Raw genomic sequence first — 20,793 nt, 5'->3', positions numbered from 1 at the left:
TTAAATCAGGAGGCGCCACTACGCTACTGAAGGAAAAGAAATCATAGGCAGCCCACTGCAATCTGGTCATTTATAGCCAGTAACAGCAACATTTACAAGTACATCTCAGGTACTGGAAGATAAATATCCATACAATCTTCTATAAGCAGGAATAAATGGCGATTAATGGTTTTAACAGTTGAATTTTTTCCATGTTTAGCCTTTACATGAAAGCAGTCTTTTCACTGTTCCCAAGGCCACAGGAAGGAGAGCTTCCCCCGCAGGAAGCCCAGAGCTGTGACATCACTCGCGTGTGGTAGCGGGGGACGGCTGAAAGGGAGGGAGAACACGGCGCTTCATCCTCCGCCCTCACCTGAACTCTGGTATCTTCACCCCGGGCAGCGGGGGCTTGGGCGGGGCCACGTCCTCGTCCGCCGCGTCCGGATGGGCCTCCGCGGACTGGGCCTTGGGCGTGGTCTTGCTGAGGATCTCCTTCTCCCTCTCGCTGAGGGGCAGGTCTGCAGTGCTGAGGAGGGGAAAGACAGAAGTGCGCCTGGCTCAAACGGCCTGTCTGAGCTACAACGCGCCCCTCTCCAGTCCGCTGACTGAGACCTTTCCATTTTAAAACTGCCCCGGTCCCAGCGGCTCACCTCTCCGGCTTGGCCACTGGAGGCACAGGCTTCGCAGGGGACGTGGGCGAGGGATGGTCCTGTTTCTCTATGGTGAGCTTCACCAGCTCCTGCAAGCGCAAGACGAGCACATCTCAAACAGCGCTCACACCCGTTTCAAGAGCAGAGCGAAAGGATTCGAAGCAGCGAATGTGTGCCATTCCTAAGTCTGCTCCACAAAGACCAGTCAACACAAGATAAATAACAGTACATCAACAATATAGAGGCAAAGTGGTACGAAAATTATTTTTTCCAAATGTTATTTTAAGTAAAGCACTAACTTTATTTGTTTAAAAAAAAACAGAGGGTAAGCATGATTATTCCAGTGGAGGATGGGCTCCCCTCTAGCCGGGTTCCTCCAGAGATTTCGTCCCCGTGGGGATTTGCTCACCACTGTTTGGGTGTTTTTCTCCCCAATGGGGAGTTTTTACCTCACTTGTTTGCTTTTGGGAGTTCAGGACTGGCTTCTGCCTAACTCTCCTCCTGCTCTCTGTAAAGCATGTTTGTGACAGTTCTCTGTAGAAAGCGCAATATAAAAATAAACTGATTTGATTCCAGCCCAGTAGGTATTCTAAGCCCAGGGCAGTGGCTAATGTGTTGCTTTTTGAACAAAGTAACAGAGACCAATGTGACAAACAGACGAAAGGTGAGGAAGTGTTTGTCACTACCTTTACGCCGTCCAGCACTGCTTTTATGACCGTTGTGACCATTGAGATGGTCTCCTTGTCCTCCAGGTTGACGCCCTCCAGCATCACCTGGTCAGACCAGCGGATGAGGTTGGCCAGGCTCTGATACACACGGTTGTGGCAGGAGGACACCGCAGAGCTGGAAGACAGAGGAAGAGGGTTCTCAGAGTCAGCCTCAGTGGGACAGAGATCACTGTCATGAGCCTTCAGTCCACAAGGGAGCAGATTTAAAAGCCAGACGTGCACCGAGCTTCAGAGAAGCACTGTAGAACAACAGGTAGTACCAATAAAGTGTGTGTGTGTGTTTTTAGGCATTTTTTTCCCTGTGAGTATGTTAGAGATATTCACAGAAGATCGATTTCAGCCCTTTTAAAACAAAAACACACATACACATGTTCCAGTGAAATGGTATATAAATTACAAGTTGAATGCATAAGTATGGTTATACAAAGATGTTTCTTTTAGTGGGGACACAAATGTAGCCACCTAGTAATTATGTAAAACATCACTAGGTTAAGCACTAGGTTAGGTTATAATTAGTACAGGATTCACATAAAATATTTACAATGATTTATGAACAAAATCCGCTAAATGCAGGGTAATTAGCTGTTGTTTTTACTGAACTTACTCCAGAATGATAACATGACAAAAACTGACTTGGTCGATATCCCAACCAGTTAGAGGAAACAGGTTATTCTATTTACATATTCTCAAAACAGTAAAATAGAAGACTTGCTGTTCAGGCATTTTAATAGAAGAACCAGCTTGCCATTTAGGCAAATTTGGGGGGAACACTGTGTTTAAACTGGGTAGTGGTGACTACAAAGAGAAAACAGCCATCTTCCATTGCCTCTCACCCATCAAACAATCATCACTCCTTTTTTAGGAGAAAGGAAAGAAGCATTCAGCCCGCATAAGAGGGCAGAAAGAATGTGTGCCTCTATGCACGGAGCCCGCAGCTTTCCGGCAGCGGACGGCCCCTGCGCAGGGATTCGGGAAAGCACCGCGAGACGCAGGCGGGGTCCCGGCCTGTACGGGCACGCAGCAGCTGATTCAGGGCCCTGGAATATCCGCGCGGGCTTCCAGCTTTGTTCCGCACCGGGGCAAACCCCCACTGAAGAGCAGCATCCTGCTCATTCCCAAAACAGGACCCCACCACCCACCGAATTACATCAGGGAGGGCTGCTCTGGCTAAATGTCAGAAGGGAACACGTAGCGCCTGTCGTTTTCAGTCGACTCCTGTGCTACAGGTGTGAGAGCCACGTTGTGTGACGGCAGGAGATGAATACTGACAGGTTAAGCACGTTCAGTTTTCTGCCCTGTGAATGCCCCCATCGCCTCTGCATGCATAAAACCCAACAAATCAAGTTAATCTTCCAACAGACCAAAGCCCTGCTTAACTTTATACAAAGGACTTCATTGTATGCATGGCATTGTTGTGGGTTACCACATACAAAGAAAACTTCAGGTTTGTTGGGGGGGGTCCTCAAATTTTTGAGTAGCCAGGCAGGTGAGAATAGTATCCAGCTAGAGGATTGTTTGGTTGAATTAAGTTTTTTCTTTTAATTAGCAAACCTTAAATACATGTCTAAACGTAGCTGGCCAAACAGAGGTCTGTAGTCCTCCATTTAGCTGGTGCTTGGGTAACTCCTTGATTTGTGTGTATATCCATTCAGAACCACGTAATTGATACATTTACATGGTTCAGAATGGATATACAATATGTCTGTTACATAATGTAATGGTAAACTTACGATTAATTAATTGATTGATTATGAATATGAAACAATATCGCAGAAGCTGACAGCCGAGTCACACAACCGGACACAACCTTTGCCTCCCCCCCTTCTCCACCGGGCCATACTGCACCTACCTGTGCTGTATCCGTGGCTCCACTTGGACTAGTGGCAGGATGGCCTCCAGCACCTTGCTGGCGGAGCCTGGCAGCATCTCCAGAACCTTTTTGTCCACCACCATTTTGTCCACGATGGTTTTGAAGTAACGTAAGGCGCTGACAACTTCCTTCTCATGTTCCTCCAGCCGGCTCACCTTCTGCACTCAAGCACCAGTTAGGGGTTAGAACATTCTGGAACCTCACATTGAACACTGTAGAACTCCTCCAAAGATAAGCATCTACTACACTAGTGTCTATGACTCAGTCAAGTGTCTATAACAATTCCCATTTCATTCAGCTTTCTTCAATTAAGTTCTAACGCACTTCTAAGGCATAATTCCTCAAAAGCCATGGTCTGAGTTAAACTCAGGAAACTAGGGTACTCCCAGTAGAGTTCTCCCATTCATGGCCTGATTATTCCTTGGTGGGAGCTCTGTCAGTGCACCTGTACTGCAGCCAGCACAGTGAGTAGAGGGATCATGGGAAACACACTTGCAGACAATGGTAAAAAAAAAAAAACAAAGCAGGGAAGGAAAAAAATGAACAAAAACAAAAATAAGCAAACAGGGCAGCGGGACGGCCTGGGCGATAGGAAACTCAGTTTCCCACGATGCACACACCTTATTGACAGGTTTCTCTGTGGTTTTGACCGCCGGCTCTGGCTGCAGCTGCTTCCCTTTCTTGGAGGGCGTCCGCTTGATTTTGGGGGAGTGGAACTTGTCCATTAGCTTCATGGTGAAGGAGGAAAGGTGGGAGCGCTGGGAGTCTGTGAGTGAGAGAGAGAGAGAGAGAGAGAGAGAGAGAGAGAGAGGCGTAAGAAATGCATCATACTAAGAGCAGATGAAATTAAATTATTTAACAATAAATTTAAAAAATCATCCTTATAACAGCACACAGCTGGAAACCCCAGTGTAGTTTCTAGGAGTGTAAACCTCTAGCTTCACTCTGATAGAACAAGATTTTGATTCGTGGCAACAGTTCGATATCACAAATTTTGCTACAATTCAAAACAATCTGATATAATAAGAAACAATTAATACATAAGAACCAGGCTAGACAATCAATGTTACAATGTATATATACAACCAAAATGAGCTTGAGAGTAAAACCTTGACTGAAGAAAAATGGCACTAGCAGAGTGATGCGGTCGAGTTGGAAACATAAAAAAAGATGTTGGCAGTGTTGCTAGAGGGCAAACTGGCGTAAGATTATGGACAATTAAATAGTTGTTTTGCTATGATTCATAGCGACACGGATCGATTTTTGCGTATTGTATCGAGCGGATCGGATCTTTCCCCTTTGAACTGATACACTGTTCCAGATTGATGTATCGTTACACCGCAAGTAGTTTCACAGCAGATTAATTTATCTCCTCTTTGCTGCCATCTCAGAATGGGCTGTAGAGATTTAGAGATGCACGAGAGCAGCTCTGCCAGTCTGCTCCCTGGAGAATCTCACCCCACAATCACCGGACAGGAACAAGACAGAACAACGTGAGGATAAACAGAAAACAACACCTGAGTCAGGAATGACAATTTTACAGTGGAATTTTATCCATCTGTAGGGCAAGCTCTCATCCATGTAAGCCACTGGATAAGGTATTCTCTACAAAAAAGAGAAACAAAACACATTCTCTTTCTGACTCTCTCCCTCTGTGTGCCTCTCTCTCTCTTTGAGCTGTAGCTGGGAGAGGCATTAAAATCGAGCTTAGCTGGCACATGCCTGGCATCCACTGACCCCATCCCCTGAGTAAAGCTTGTTAACTGTCAGAAAATCAATGAGTGAGCAGAGTCGAATCGTGTTTACCGAGAACAGTCCCAGTATTACAGCCCCTGTAGTCTGCAAGCAGCAGTCACATTCGTTTACCGATGACTCGGTTCATACAGAAACGTGTGCGTTCTAATTAGTGAGGGCCACTGCTCACAAGGGCCAGAGCGAGCATTCACACACGTCTATCTGGATAACTGCAGGTAACATACATACCCATTTCGTAAACATAGTATGATACTGAGCATCTTTATGTGTATAAATAGCAAGATGTGTGCCTGTTCAAGACTGTGTAAGTCGTGCATGGTGGATCTCTCCATAATGTGTGTGTCAATGTATTTGAGCCTGAACATGCTTATGTTCATGTGTGTCTGAGCCAGAGTGTATCTCTACATGTGCATCTGTTTCAGACTCTGCAAGTATGTGTGTTTGAGGTGCAAGAATCTGTGTCTCTGGCCAAACAGAGTGCTCCTGCATGCTCTAAACCTCATCTCCAGCCCAGGCCAAACAAGGTCCAGAGGCAGCAGTGTCCAAGCCAGGCCTCACTCCACAAAGAGCAGTGTTCTTTCACTACCCAGTCTACAGAAAATACCTGAGACACTTTCAGAAGATCAATGAAGTGGGCTTTCTGAATGTTTGGGGGAGGTTACGAATCATCACATTTCTCTAGCTGCATGTTCCCCAGACCAGATGTCATTTCCACTCCAGCTTTGCCACTCTGTCATTTGTAATGCGACTCAGAAAGCCCCTTGTGGAAACCACAGAGCAGGAGGTGAGAAACGGGGTTATTTTCTATGTAAAAGAAATTCTCAGCAATGTCTTAATCATGTCTTCCTGCCCACAGCTACTCTTAAAGCATCATCACACATTTATTCTTATCTATTAGGCTATCTGCAGCCAGTAACATTGCAGATTTGACTATTGTTGTTCCTCTGTCGGCACAACTTCCTGTGTAACATCTGAATCATACCTTAATACCACGTACAACTGTTCTCATGGCAACTGAGAGACTGCCTTTCCCAATGTGGCCGTATAGCAGACAGAGACGTATTTACAACACAAGGGCCGGGACACAAAGAGGTGCAGTTCCTGTAAATGTGTGGGCGTGTGCTGGCTTGCAGTGGGGCAGCTCCCTGGGAGAGGGTGTGTGAGCAATGATGCAATGCCAAGCGAAGGCCTTGTGTTCGCTCCAGGCTGTCTCCTGTGGGAGGGCTGCTGAACCCCGCCCTCCACCACTCCCCTCAACCCCCCCTCCACCCCACTAACGAGCTGCCTCAAAGCCCAGTGTCCCATAGCAACCACAGCCATTTACTCTACCAGATGCCTCTACGCTACTGTAGCGCTCTGCTCTCAAACTTGAGTCCCTTTCAGAGACAGATCAACCGCGTGTATCTTTTTAAGTATTCACCAGCTCTGCCCAAACTGCATAAATAAGCTCCAGAGCCGCGGCTTTCCTTTTATTGCACAAGCTTGTCATCACATCACTTGGGGATACGGGAACAGCACAGCGGAGGTGCTGGTTCAGACATTCAGAAACTGTCTGCCTCAAGTCAAACATGCCCTCCTTTGCAGCGAACAGGATCACAGAGACTGCCTCCAGGCTAGACTTGCAGTAGGACCAACCCCTCTGCTAAGAGTGAAGTCATTTCTGACTACAGGCTAAATTAGTCACAGTGGGGCTTAGCACACATGCTTCAGTGGAACGAATTGAGCTCACACGACTGCCTAAAACGGGTTCAAAAGAAACAGAAAAAGAACTGTACCTTCGTGTGGAAGAGCGAGGCGGGTGCTGAGTATGTATTGTCAGTAGACATCCGTTTAATTTAGTGGAAAACATAATGGTGTTGTCGCTCACTTAAAGTGACACTATTAAACTACAAATATACCAGCAATAAAGAGTTTCTACGATAGATATTACCCTGTTTCTGAGAACAGGCCAATCTGACAAGCTACAGAACACTGACAAAGATGAAAAAAAAGCAGAGAAAGAAGTAAGCGCATGGGATTTCTATAAGGAGCAGAAAATGAAACGACTTGAAAAGCCCAAAAATACTCAACACAGCAGTCCACACATGGAAAGCTTAAGCCAGTACACCAGTATCTGCCATACAGAGAAAGCTACTAGATTTGGAGACATACTTTCAGAATACTTCCAAAATATGAAGACCTAGGCCTATTTATTTTCAAAATGGGTAAGATTACAATGGTTTAATTTGCAGTGGTTGGACAGAGCAAAGGAAGCAGGGAAACAAGCCTGACTGTCCTTCCTGTTTCCATTGGAATCAATGACCTTTGTGTCAAAGGCCTCTCCACTCACATAACTGATAGGAGGAACAGCGCAAAGACAAATGTGCATGTGTGGCAATGAATGCAGTCTAAAAATATCCACTGAGGCGTATAAAAAAAACCCCAACAAAGTGGGTGTGCTCAAGCAGGTTTGGCTGAGCAGTACGCCGTTTCACTGTTTTGCTTAGTTTTTAAACCAGTCTCAAATCTCCAGGGCAAGACTTCTAGATTCAACAATGATGATCTCATACTCCAAATTTGCCGCAATCGCAATATTTCAGTGTCACGTCTTACGCAAATTATTGAGACACTTTGTTTTATTAATGAGCCATGGTGCGGTAGACCGCTCTGTGAGAACGCCAGGAGTGCCATTTTGTTTGTTTTGTTCATTTTAATAGCAGGCACAAACGTGAACCACTAACTCTAGCTTCTAGGAGGTGAAACACCCAGCAACCACATAGACAAGCACACAAACGCATGCTGAAATTATCCCTACGGTGTACTGACTGATAAAGCTCCATCCACAGCTGGGATTTGGAGAAAACAGCCAGGGGTTTGGAGGGGGACTGTTAGACTTCACATCTTTGGGTGAAATGTCAGGGCCAAAGGGGTCCAGTTAGAGCAGATTTGGCAGGAGTGTGGTTTGCCAGATTTCTTCCTTACGGCACCCAAGAGAGAGAAGTCGCATCGGCGGCGCCACAGTAAACTACACAGTTTGCTGAGAAAACCCACGCGTTGCTTCACTGGGCTGGGGCAGACTTCCAGCAAGACAGGCCCAGACTTAATGTCAGAGGCTCATTATCCAATTAGGAGCATAGTTTCTATAGGGAAATTATTGCTCAATTAGCAGTAAGTGGGTGGGGGGGGGGGTATTTTATTTATTTTTTAAAGTGTGAAAATGCCGAGCACGGTTCTGGGGGGGGGGGGGGTATTTTATTTATTTTTTAAAGTGTGAAAATGCCGAGCACGGTTCTGAGAAGAGCACACGGCCCTGAGGTCTGTGGTGTGAAACACACTCGGCATTCGCAGAACACAGCCTCCTCCGCACTAGCCTTACGCCGTGTCACGGTTTGATGCTCGCAGAGCCTGTATTCTGAAACCACAAGACTGTTTCTCCTCAGCAAGGACTCACAGGTCTGCAACAGAGCCCCAGACTCACCCTTCAAACAAGGGCTTCTAGGGCAAAACAACAACCTCACTCCAGGTCTGTGGAGCTGCTGCTTCCTGTCCAGAGTGTCAGGAGGAGCGTGGAGGCCTGAGTAAAGCCAGGGGCTCAAGTTGTCTGTCATGCGCTGTTCACCCCCCAGGAACAGCCTGTTTATGTGGTGCCTGAGTGAGCACTCTGATGCTGAACAGGACTGAAGATGATGGGTGGCACCGTCTTCTCTGCCAAATCCAACAGGGAGGCCCCTCGAGGGCTGTACCTGGAAAAACGGGCCTGATTAAATGCGCTGTCTCTCGTTTATTACGACCTTAAATGAGCGTGCTCTAAATGAGCGTGTGCTTATTCCCTCTGGTTCACATTCACTGTGAGCCCATGTGCGGCATGCCTGCCGTTCACAGCTCATAAGCCAGCCTGTGCTACACAGCAGAGGAAATATGATAATGAGATGTGGCCAGCCTGGACACGGAAGTCATGATGACTCAGCCTCAAGAGAGCCAGGGCACCCTTACACACACTTACACACGCGCGCACACACACACAGCACATACATATATTAACACAGAAACACAGCACCAGACATAAACGGACACACCCAAACAGTACAGCAAAAAGCATGTTTTCTTTGAACAGTTCAATTTGAACGGCTTTTTACGAACATTCCAAATTGTTTGCATTAAACATAAACAGACATTGCGACGAGAGTGTTTGTACTCACAGCCGCTTCTGTGATCATCGATGATAAAAAACAATAGCTAGCTAGCGAACAATAATAACATTGGCTAGCGTTAGCAATAACATTATTGAAAAAACTGATCACACTTAACGGCATCTTCAATTGAAATACCCATCTGGGAATTGTTTGCGCAAACTAACTTTTCAGACCATTCGCTTATGTTTGCAAACGTTCGCGGCGAACACAAAGCTAACAGAAAAAAGTTTGAAATAGTTTGCAAACGTTCGCTGAACTTGAACGCACCTCTGCAATGGTATTACCAGTAACACACACAGATCTGAAGTCTTTGAGCTAAGATGATACCTATAACTGAATTGTTGACAGACTAGACGTGAAACTCATATGACTCCAAGGCAGACGCGTGGATTCTAAAATGCAACGTGATGTAAGATGTGACAGGAGTCAACTGAGGTCAGTCCTTCAGCAGAACTGGGACCTACTTCTCCTTAAGCATGACCAGGCTAATGCAACAGTAGTGATGGTTTGCCTCAGTGGTGCAGCAAGAGTGATTACACAGCACTGCCAAGAGCTTACAGCAGCCAGTTCCATGCAATGGCCATTTAAGCAGTCTTTCTGAAGGAAAGATGACGCTGAATGTAGAATATAGTCAGTGTGTGAAAGTACTGAAGAGTGCCTCACAATCTTTAGCCCACATTTATTTCATTTAGTAATACACTGCATAAGACCCCATTATCAGTCTCCCTGCCTTCCTCTCCACCTCTCTCTCCCTCCTGATTAACTCCACTCTCAGTGGGCTGTTGTCGCCCGCTGTCATGGAGACGCAGTGATGTCAGCACCGCTGCTTCAGGTCGGAGGGTGCGGGCGAACGGGGAGAAGCTGTGTAAAGTCTGACAGTGGGCACAGCAGCCTAGCAGCGGCCTCCAGTGCTGTGTGCTCTTATGGAAGTTACTGTGCAAAGCTACTCAGCTGCTGGTCAGCTGAGCCTCGAGTGGATCCACTTTGGAAAATGGGCTAACCCAAAATGCGCAAGGCCCGCATCCCCTGCTCTGCAAATGCGCTGCATTTCATTATTTAGGGAGCTTTGGGTCAATAGGACAGGCTGTATTGACCCTGCTGCTTAATACTGTGATTGCTGAACTCAAGACGAGGTAGACAACCATCTGATGTGTCCTTCAAATATTACACTACAAAGTTAATATCCTTCAGAATGCATTATTAACAATAAGGCTGAGTAAACTTGGCCTTCTGCTTACACCAGAATGCAGACTACATAAAGGGCCACTGGGGTTGATAATAGCAAGTTTAGCAACTCAGGAAGAATCTGTAGATTGGTTTGAAAAGAGACAGAAGTAACTAGAAGCAGGTAAAGTATGCAACAGGTTTCACTGTTATTTTTAACATTATAATATTCTTTTTTTACACCAAAATACACTTTTCAATTCAATTCAACAGAAATTACAGAGACCAATTCAAGTCTTTCAAAAAATATGCTGCAAATTAAGCACCGGAGTTTTGACTTCTGGGCAGCCACTTTATTTGATTTATAAGATATAACACTCAAGTGGGTTTTTAAATGGAAACACTGTCTGACTAAGTTTCCCTCAGTGGATTGAAATGGCAGGCTGTGCATAGAACTGTATAAAAGACCTGATCTCACATAAAGCACAAGGGAAAGACTAGCACATTTTAAACCAGAAAAAAAGCTCATTCCTCACAACCATTTTTGAATGAGTGAGATTTTATTAAAGTTATACTGCAGACGCTGTTGTTCAGTGGCACTCATTTTCCATAAAACTGGCAAGAGCGTCTGAAATGGGCACTTCTGCAGGCACAAGGTTTAAAAGAGTGTAAGTGAAAACCTGAGGTAGGTGAGCTTCATGCCAAGGGAACAGGTGACTGCAGCTCACTCTGCACACTCCTGGGGCACTCTCCTCGGGGCCCCCTCTTCACCACTGTTGCCATGCACAAGGGCAAAACCATGACAACAGAAGTTGCACTGCTGCTAATGTCATCTGCTGAGTAACTAAAGGCTGTGGTCTGAAATGTGATGAGGTGTCAAAACTCCAAACCACTTACAGCACCGTGAGAACGTGCAGATGCTTGCAGCTAAAATGGCAAAGGCTAAGCTTATCCTCCATTTCTCCTGATGGGTTAGGCTGGGGCCTTCCTAGGGACGGTGACAAACTGAACGTGGTGGCACAGACACTGAAAAAGGACAGGAAAAGGACGAAGCAGCTCAAAACTGCTCTCTAAACAGAGGCTCTAATCGCACAGGCACCACCACAGCCGGACAAAGCAGCAGGAAGTAAGGCGGCTGTTGTCATCACACCTCCTGATATACCATACGCAGAATGCAAGCAAAGAGTGGCTATAAATACTTGCTGTGCACCAGAGTGTCAAAGGGGAAAGATTCAGTTACACAACCGCTACGTCTCAATCTGAGCTTATGCAAAAGCACACATACCTGCAGACGTATTCTCAGGGAAACAGCTGCTAACCTGCCGAGCTGACCGGTATGCAGGTCCACATCAATGTCAACAAAAAATTATTTTCCATTAGAACAAATTACAAAAACCTACAAGCAACTTTAGATGTTGTGCATTTCGACACAGTCACTGACTGCTTGAATATCGAGCTCACAGGCAGCACAGAAATAGTGGGAAAATGCTCTCCCATCTCGGCCTCTGTAGCAATCTGGAAAGACGCAAACAGACCAGAGGACAAATGGACTGTTCTGCCTCTTTAGATGACCTCTGACCTTGGAAAAGACGGAATGCAGGCAAGGGACATGGATTAAGGGTTGTGCAATAAAACAACAGGAAATTGTTTTACCTCGTGCAAATTATCTGCACTACTGTTGCAATTTTTCCCAAATTAACAAAAATAATAGCGAAACCCTTCCACACAGTTCCCCCTTTTCAGCGTTGAAAGTGCGAGAAAGCAATAAGCTACAGTGGGACACAGAGGTGTAGAGGAAGTGATATTGTTGTGTTGGTGGATACAAATCGAGCGGCACGCCCTGCACCGCCCCCACTACATCCTGAGTGAGTCTTCCTCTGCTGAGGCTTCGCACTGTCCCGCCCACACTGCCCCCAAACACATCACCCCGCCCCACACGTGCGTACACAAGCCACCTCCCAATTCACAAATAAGAAAAGAATGTGTTGGCATAAACTTTGGGTTCTGTGCATCCGTTCCAGTAGGCAGCGAAGGAAATGTCAATTAGATGATGGTGTTACTCAAGCGAACAGAATCTAGTGACTCACTGGAGGTGACCAAATGGTAAAAATAACCGCAGATAAATCAATTATCCACATCACACAGATTGCACTTAGTGCCCGGAGTAGCAGTGCCATTTGAAAAGCAGTGCATGTCTATTTCTAGGTCTGGCGGTAGGGACTGGCGTGGAATTTTTAGTATGAAATTACTACATTCCCAATCAGTCAAAGCTTTCATCTCTGAACTGTGTGTGGGCTGAGGCAGCATTTTAAAATGGCTAGATTAATAAAAAGGCACAGGCTTACACACAATACTAAAACATGGGGAATGCAACACCTGCCATTTGATACAGGTCCATCAAATAACAAAAATAGGGTAAAGGTAGGTGTTTTGTAGAACTGGGGAACTCCAACTGGAGATGATAACAAGCTGATAACCAAGGTAAGAAAGTCCAGAGAACAAATCCAGTAAATCATGCAATTTGATTAAAAAAATGTTTGTTGAAAAAAAAACCCCAAACCATTAAACAAGCAAACCAGCACTCAATTAAGGAAACCGATTAATGTGGCCCTCCATCTTAAACTAAGATTGCACCTTGCCCTAGGGAAGTGAAGTAGATTCGAGATGAATAACACCAAGGACATAGCATCAAATAAATTTAACAAAAAAATGGAAAACGTCCCTGAGTTTAGATGACAAATTAATTAATAATAACTTGTACAGTGAAGAGTTGAGATGCATTTGACAAACATTCCTCTAGGCTGAGCAGGAAGGATGATATGCCCATTTACTCCAACTTCACCTATCGCCTTGTGGATTAAAATAAAACATTCACAAGGTTCGGTCTGCGTTACTATAAAAGGTCCTGGAGTGGTCAGAGACCATTCCAGAACAAAAGAGTCATTCCAAATCGTATTGGCCGCAGACATTTTGAAAAGGAAACATTCGACATTCTTGTCCCGAGCAAATACGTGTAAACTCTACAGTATATACAGCCAATGGACGTTCTAGTTCATCCAGAATTACATGAAATGATCAAACAAGAAGCAAATTCAGAAGCTTGCATTTCCTTCTGGGAACCCGCTATCATTCACCAAAGCTAACAAATTTGACAAAGGGCAAAGTTAAAAGGATTAGTAGGTGGGATCACGCTGGAGAGAGATGCTGCAAGGGAATCATATTTGAGGTATTTTGGAAAGAAGTGACAGCACAAGAGCAGAATGCAGACATAAAAGGTAGGCCCACTGAAGGACAACAACGTAAAAGAAATGAGACGAGGGGGAGAAGGTTCAACAGACCCAACATCTGAGACAGCATCGGCTCTAGGTGACCATGCTCACCATCACACTGAATAATACATGTAAGTATGAAAACAGAGAAAAACAGACATTTAAACCCAAAGTCAGCCTGCACCTTTGTGGGAATCACTGAAGGCACACACTGTGCCATCACAAAAAGATCCAGAGCGCGCTAAATCAATATGTGTTCTGCAGTGGAAAGTACAAACTAACAGGCCACCAACTGCCAGAGGCAGTGATGCTTCCCTCTAATGGCGTGTTGATTATCTGGGAGAGGGGAAAAGCAAAGCAGCACACTGAGCGCCTGGAGTCATGGTGCCACGTGCAAAGCAGCGTATGTCTACTGCATTTAAGGGCGTGGCACACGTAAGCCATGGCATACCATACTGAGGGCCAAAGGGAAAAACAACTGAAAAGGCATGCCAAATCTATTCAAACAGAAAAGAGCTCTCGTGCAACATCAAAGTGGACAGGTAGCCCCCCATTAAAGCGGTGCTCTTCACACTACTTGTTTTCATACACCTCCGTGTCAAATTATGATGACATCCAACAAGTTAAACGTATATTCAAATCGATTCTTTTCCACATGCTCTCCTTGTTTTTTTTTTGGCTCCATGTTTAATTGAAAATGGCACCAGGTCCCTTGACTCGTCTTTCATTTGAATGAGGAAAGCAAAACAGGACTGGCGGGCAGGCATCCTTTTAAAAATCTACTGCCATTTTATAACCATTGCCTAGCATATCTGAGTTGACAATGCAAGAATGAATGCATTCGTATAGCACTTTCCCAGACGCAATGCAGATGTGGATCTACCGTGGCTTTCATCCCCCAATAGCAGTTCCCTGTAACAGAAGAGCAATGGCAACAGACGGCAACACGCTGCGCTGCTTAATCCAAGACCTTAATTAAGACAGACCAAATTTTGTATGTCAGTCACACAACTTTTGAGGCAATCACACATTTATCGAGCAATCCGAGAGGATTTTCTGCAAGAAATCATTCTGCGCTGTCCAAACCACCAAGCGAGAAATTCTTCTTGTTGCGAAAGGGCACCGGAAACGGTGTTCCCCCGGGGTCCAGAGAAATACGGCTGGTGTTATGGGAACGCAGCTCAAAAACTGCTCTTACTTCTCCTCTGGCAGAATCAAGAGTGACTTCCTTCTTGCACCTCAGTCACCACCAGTGCTTGGGTGTAGTTATTCCAAAACTTGTCATTCACCCTCTCTGCACTCCTGCATGCTGGCATCAACCCCTGGATTGCCCTACAGCCTTTTCCCATTCTAAACCCTGAATGCAAAACTAGTCTAGTCCCCTGAATGCAAAACTCTATTGGGCCAGAGGGGAGAGAGGTGTGACACGAACAAACATAAACGTGCAAACTTATGATGTGCTGAGTACAGACACAGTGAGAGCAGTGAGATGAGGCCTTCAGACTATACATGTGAGGAACGTCAGTCTGCATTTTTAGGAATGACTTCGGCACTTAAAACCCTTTATGACTTATACACGGGGTTGAAGCACTTAAAATGCACATTCTATGATGTAAAGCCTTGTCAGACAGTGGGTGGTTTGTGTAAAGCAGTTGCCTCAGGGAAAGGCCACAGATTCATCTCTGGGTGTATTATAGCCATGCCCAAAGCATGCCGAATTTCACCCACCTTCTAGGGTCCCAGAGCACTTATCTGCACTGACACACATTTATTCACACACTCACAATCAGCCGAAATACAATGGTCTCCCTCGTTCGGCCTGGGCTGCCAAACAAACATCCCAAGCCCTCCGCACTGCCAAAGGGGTTATTAAAAGACATTAAGATAACAGCCTGAACAAAAAGGGCTTCAACTCAATTTCATGGCACATGCACCCATTCAAGGGATTGATGTTGTGACCCAAATCGCAAGATGCACACATCTTGTGGTTGCACACTGCCAGGCCTTCAGATGCTTTATGCTGCTTCACCTGCTCAACCACTGGGGTCAAAGCCAAGCTGTGATTTAACAGGAATACAACTAGTCTTAGATGATCAGGTCTGTGCCATCTAAACACAGAGAACAAACCAGGGAGCAAGAACATGCAATCTGAAGATCTGAGGCAATAGCTGGTTTAGACAGTTTTAAGGGTGGTGAGACCCTTTATGCAGATTCAACCACTGTACTATATTTTCATATTTAAAGAAATGTGATGCTTATCTAAGATGGCTTTCAATAGCAAAGCTTCAAAGTTAAACCCTGCACAGAAAGTTTCTTATAAATCAGTAGTTTCAAGTTGTAGCCATGACATATAAGCACACTCATACAGTGGGGCAGGAGTAATTAATGTGGAACCAGCCTTGTTCTGCTGAAACTCTGGGGGTTCAGAGCAAACAGGGAACAGCAGCGAGGGGCCATCCTCCCTGCTGAGATGTGATGATGCGCCTGGAAAAGCCAGCGCTACAGGGGCTGATGCCTCAACCGCTGCCATGGCAGGGCAGCAACAGTCATTATCAGGCTGGGTGAGCTCTGTCTAATGCCTCTTGTTGTTACTGTAGTTATTTTCACAGGGCAGAGTTCCCCCAGTGTAGATCAAATGTAAAAGCCTGGGAGGCGTTCACCGACTTCCCAGCAGGGAACTCCAAGATCCGCTCTGCAGTGGACCCCATTCTGGAGCGGGCTGCCTAGCATGTGCTGGCCCAGATGAGTGCAGTCCCCGCCATCTCCACACTGGGTGACAGTAGAGAGAGCAGGGCAGCTGTGAAGCCGGCAGGATGGGTCTAACAGAATGGAAGAGGAGTTCAATTTAAAACTCAGAGCCAAAATGGGGACCTGGGGCAGCGGGCTGCAATTCAACTCTCTGAATCAGCCTCAATTATGAGAGTGGGCAGCAGAGGAATGTGCTGATTTAACTGTCATTTAACACCCCAGAGATTCACAGATTGTTCTTAATATGACGTCGTACACATATTTGGCAGCCTCTGTAATGCCTAGCATGTTGAATACAGATGGTGAGGCAGTAGGATGGACTAAAAACCAAAGCTTCGTCAGACTGCAGAGTAACCTCAATGACATCCTCTTTCCATCCCAATACATTACTGCCAGTCAAAGCGAAACTAAAACTCATCAGCGGTCATCCACCACAGATAGTCATCTGAAAAGAGAAGATCCCCATGGCAATAGGGCTTCCATACCAATGGCTAATTTTCACTAGATTTAACACTTCATAACAGACAGTAAGTGCCAGTTTCCACATCATTCCCAGCCAGCTCACAGTGGAGGCTTCTGATTTAATTTCCATCACATTACTTCACAACATATGACCTACCATCAATTCACAGATCTATGTGCTCAATATCTTTTGCTGCTACATTCAAAGTGAAGACAGGATCGTAAACATAGCTTTATTGGAGGTGCTTGGTATGGGAGCTGCCTTAAGACATTTGCTATTTTGCGCCTGCTGGACTTCTGCCAGCGTTCCCTTTCACACAGCCCTCTCTCCTGCCATGGCTGAGAACAGTGGCAGCCAGTACTGCAGTGCCACGGTCTGCTCTCAACAAAGCTGGGCCCAAACTACAGTTAAGAGCCAGAGCGCCACACACTTCCTGCTAACTCGCTCTCCTCCAGTCACTTCTACCACCTTCTGGCACACCAAGGTGTGGTCTGTTCATGCCCCACGCACACGAATCCCCCTGGTAAGCTCTGCTAATGTTTCTTCAGTGATGGCCATGTCTCTCCATAAAGGCCCCTCTCAAAGGCCCTGTGGTACACACTGGCAGAGGAGACACAGAAAGAGCAGTTCACCATGTGAAAAGCTGGTCAGGGGAGCTTCTCTCACAGTCGCATTGTAACTAGTCCACCACTTTCTCCTCCCAGAACACCATGGCTGATCTACAGATCTCAAGTAATGTCTCAATATCCTTCTTCCATGCGCAGCATGCAGTGCCCTTGTGTCCATCAGGATGCTCATAAGCCGTGTGTGACTGCTGCGATTATCAGTCATGTGATCATTCAAGACGAGAACACTGGATAATAATGAGCTCTGCTACAATGCAAAATTAGATGCACGCTATGGACAGATAGGGAGGGTGCATGGCTGTACACAAGTTCTAATCTTAATAACTGATCTGACAGAGCCTGCAGACCCCACAGTCTGCCTTTAATTAACTACAGATGAATTTAAACTGGGTTTTGAGTAGGCTACTCCCTCCAGTAGTTAGTTATATATGTAGTCACATAGTTACATTAGTTACACATGACTTCTATAAATATATACCAGGCAAAATATTACAGGACATGTTATTATTGTAATTAATATAACCTTTTTTAAAATTACAATACTCTGCTGCTATATCATGGTGCTACCATGCTTATTTTTTCAGTTCGATGGAAGCCGTTTTAAAATTATGGAGGAGAAATCAAAACACATGGCTGTGGTGCAGCTCCCAGTATGCCTATATAACACTGGCCTAGCTATGGAAGTCTGACATCATTGCAGCCTCCATGGGCTTGGTCACTCTCACAGGTCCCAGGAAAGATTAATCAGCACCGAAGAATGACTGGAAGTGGGAAGCTAAATTATTTACTCTGCGAGGGCTCGGAGCCAGACTGCACTGCTGGAGTGAGATTATGTGGGTGGGACTGGGAGGGCTCACTGGGAGGGACAGCGGTATGTTCAAAATTCTCCCACCAACTGTGAACCCCAAAACAATGACCTCAAGGTCTGAGAGTCAGCAGGAAAGGCAGAAATTTATATGCCTTGCATCTTTATGGGTGAATTCAAAGGCTCCATCCATTCTTCTGTAACTAAGGAATGTTCTCTCCATCATGAATATCCTATGTACTGTATGCTGTTATCCTGCAACCTCTACACAATGCAGTTTGTCTGCTGCTGCATTTTTAGCCTGAACTTCCGCAAAAAATGGATTTAACATCTTAAATCATTAATACATATTAAAAATGAAACTGGTGGCATTTTATGAGTGAACACAGGTACATGACAGCCATGAGAATACAGATTAGCGTATTTTTATTTAAACCAAACTGAACTGAAAGTGAGTACGGAGACCATTAGCGCATGGTTTGACATGGGGGTCGAGTGGGGGAGGGTCACTATGCCTTGAGCAGGTGATAATTACACCCTTTACTGAGTGATACACACACACACGCAGTCATCGTCTGTGCGTGGTCCTTTGGAGGTGTCCAGTTGTTCAATAAAACAGGGCTGCCAGCCCAGGACATTGGGTCAGCAGCACATTCAGTCAGTGTGTCCTAGGGGAATTGCAAAGTTCTACTTCCTTATTCTATTTGAAGACTGCTTATTCCAGGGTCGGTGGTTCGGGTTTCGCGTCTAATGAACTCTGAGGACTGCTGGCGCATCAGTAAACTGTTCAGGGCATCGGAGCGCTTTTATACCCTCCAGACACACTAGCGTTTACTGCAGGAGCCCCTTTGAGTAAGGAGAGTTACAGGGACCTCCATTCCCCCAGGGATCCCAGCCACCACGCTGACGTCCTTTCCTTGAAGCTGCCCCTTCAGCTGTTGCCATGTCGTATTTCCAGGCTCTCCCGCCTGACTGGGGTGGCGGTGTGGAGCCGTGACCCCTCCGCCCTTCCTTCGGTGGGCCCCCTCCGCCTGCGCGCCGCGCCCCTCCCGTTCCTTCCCCCTAACAGCGAGAGGTCAGTGCCACTGCTTCCTGTTCCCTCCTGTCCCTCCCATCCTCTACCCAGTCCTGAGGCAGGCAGAGAGGGGGGAAGGGGGCCCGGCTGGGCCTCCCCAGCTCCGCCAGGTGGGACTCTGGCTTTTTCTGCTCCTGGCTTGATGACAAGCAAAGCTGGGCAGTGGGTTGAAGGGGGGGTGGGGGAGTAAAACAACATCTCACCTTTAACTGACCTCTGGCTGCATGCACCAGTTACAACTGGAAATAAGATTAAACATAAATCTTCAAAGCATAATTGGGTAACATACACACATACAACCTCTGGAGGCTAAACTGCGCAAGCTGCTTTGGAGTAAGGCCTACTTTCAGTGCATTTTCTTGCTTCAGACCACAAACCCCCTGATGCCCAAATAACAGCCACGGTAAATCAAGCAGGTCATCAGAGATTTCTGTAAATACCCAAAATACTCTTTGTGTACTCACAAACCAGCTAAACCATCCATAACATACACAAAAACTGAAATTGAGCAGTTGCAATCCAAAGATGTGAATTCACTGTGGGGCAAGAAGGATTCCAAACAGGTTGACTCTACTAGGGAGGAGGACTTCAAAATGCAAAAGTCACTCTTCAGTTACTCTTATGGAAGCTATCTGACATTTCATGTTCATGTAACCTTTTTTTTTTTGACAGATCAATGAGAAAGGCCTCTGCTACATTTGTTTTTATTTCACTTTCATTTTCAAATATTGACAAACATCCTGAACGCAAAAATTGCATTTGCCTTTTCTCTACCTGTCATAGACATGGATGGGCATGCTTAGAACATGGCAGTCTGTGTGGAAGCAGAGCTCACCAAACTGCATTCTGAGACCGGCTTTGTGAAAAGACCTATAATGCATCACTGTGCATAATGTTACTGTCCACCCCAAATGGAGCCCTCTCTCCAGAGAAAACCCCCCTGAGCCAGCTGGGGGCATTCAGCAAGCGGGCTACAGTGAACCCCTGTGCTGCGATGGAGGGGAATGGACAAAGGGGTGGCCGTGGGGAGCAATCCCTTCACATGGCAGGTAGACAGGCAGCAGAATCTTCAAACGAGGGCCCCGTCATTATTTTCCAGCTCCCAATGGAGAAATCAGCCTTGCGGTGCTTGTGCAGTCAAGAGTGCAGCCCCAGAAGTAGGTCACACGAGATGATGCATCGAGACTCTGGCCCTTCCTGCTCCCCGACCGAGAGGCATCTGACTGCTGAGGCTGAAAGCGGAAGAAGGGGGGCGTGACAGCCGTGGCGAAATCTGTCGCGCTCACCACCAGGACAGAACGACGCCCAAGTGATTTCACGCACTGACGGAAGGCACGGACGCCATGACAAAGGGAAAAAAAGAACCATGTTTAAGATAAACTGAAGGCACACCTGATTTAAGCAGATCGGGTTGCGTTTGCCTTTGTAAACTTCCTGCTCCTTGACACGATGCATGCAACCGCTACATGTAGGCTAATCTGTCTGCATC

General features: G+C 46.1%; 1 protein-coding gene across 6 annotated transcripts in view; it reads right to left on the bottom strand.

The window, feature by feature from the left end:
- Positions 1-20,793, bottom strand: part of rapgef1b (Rap guanine nucleotide exchange factor (GEF) 1b) — a 55,660-nt gene that overhangs the window by 24,098 nt on the left and 10,769 nt on the right. For all 6 annotated transcript variants that reach the window (XM_064308781.1, XM_064308782.1, XM_064308780.1 and 3 more), the window contains exons 2-6: positions 3,848-3,993; positions 3,207-3,385; positions 1,316-1,472; positions 630-718; positions 353-505 (exon numbers count right to left, since the gene is read on the bottom strand). In XM_064308781.1, the coding sequence (XP_064164851.1) occupies positions 353-505; positions 630-718; positions 1,316-1,472; positions 3,207-3,385; positions 3,848-3,993 (724 nt within the window). The remainder of the gene's footprint in view (positions 1-352; positions 506-629; positions 719-1,315; positions 1,473-3,206; positions 3,386-3,847; positions 3,994-20,793) is intronic.

Source organism: Anguilla rostrata, chromosome 14 (genome assembly GCF_018555375.3).
Source record: "Anguilla rostrata isolate EN2019 chromosome 14, ASM1855537v3, whole genome shotgun sequence".
Lineage (NCBI taxonomy): Eukaryota > Metazoa > Chordata > Actinopteri > Anguilliformes > Anguillidae > Anguilla > Anguilla rostrata.
The sequence above is the reverse complement of the archived record's forward strand: the minus strand, read 5'-3'. Positions and strand labels throughout refer to the sequence as shown.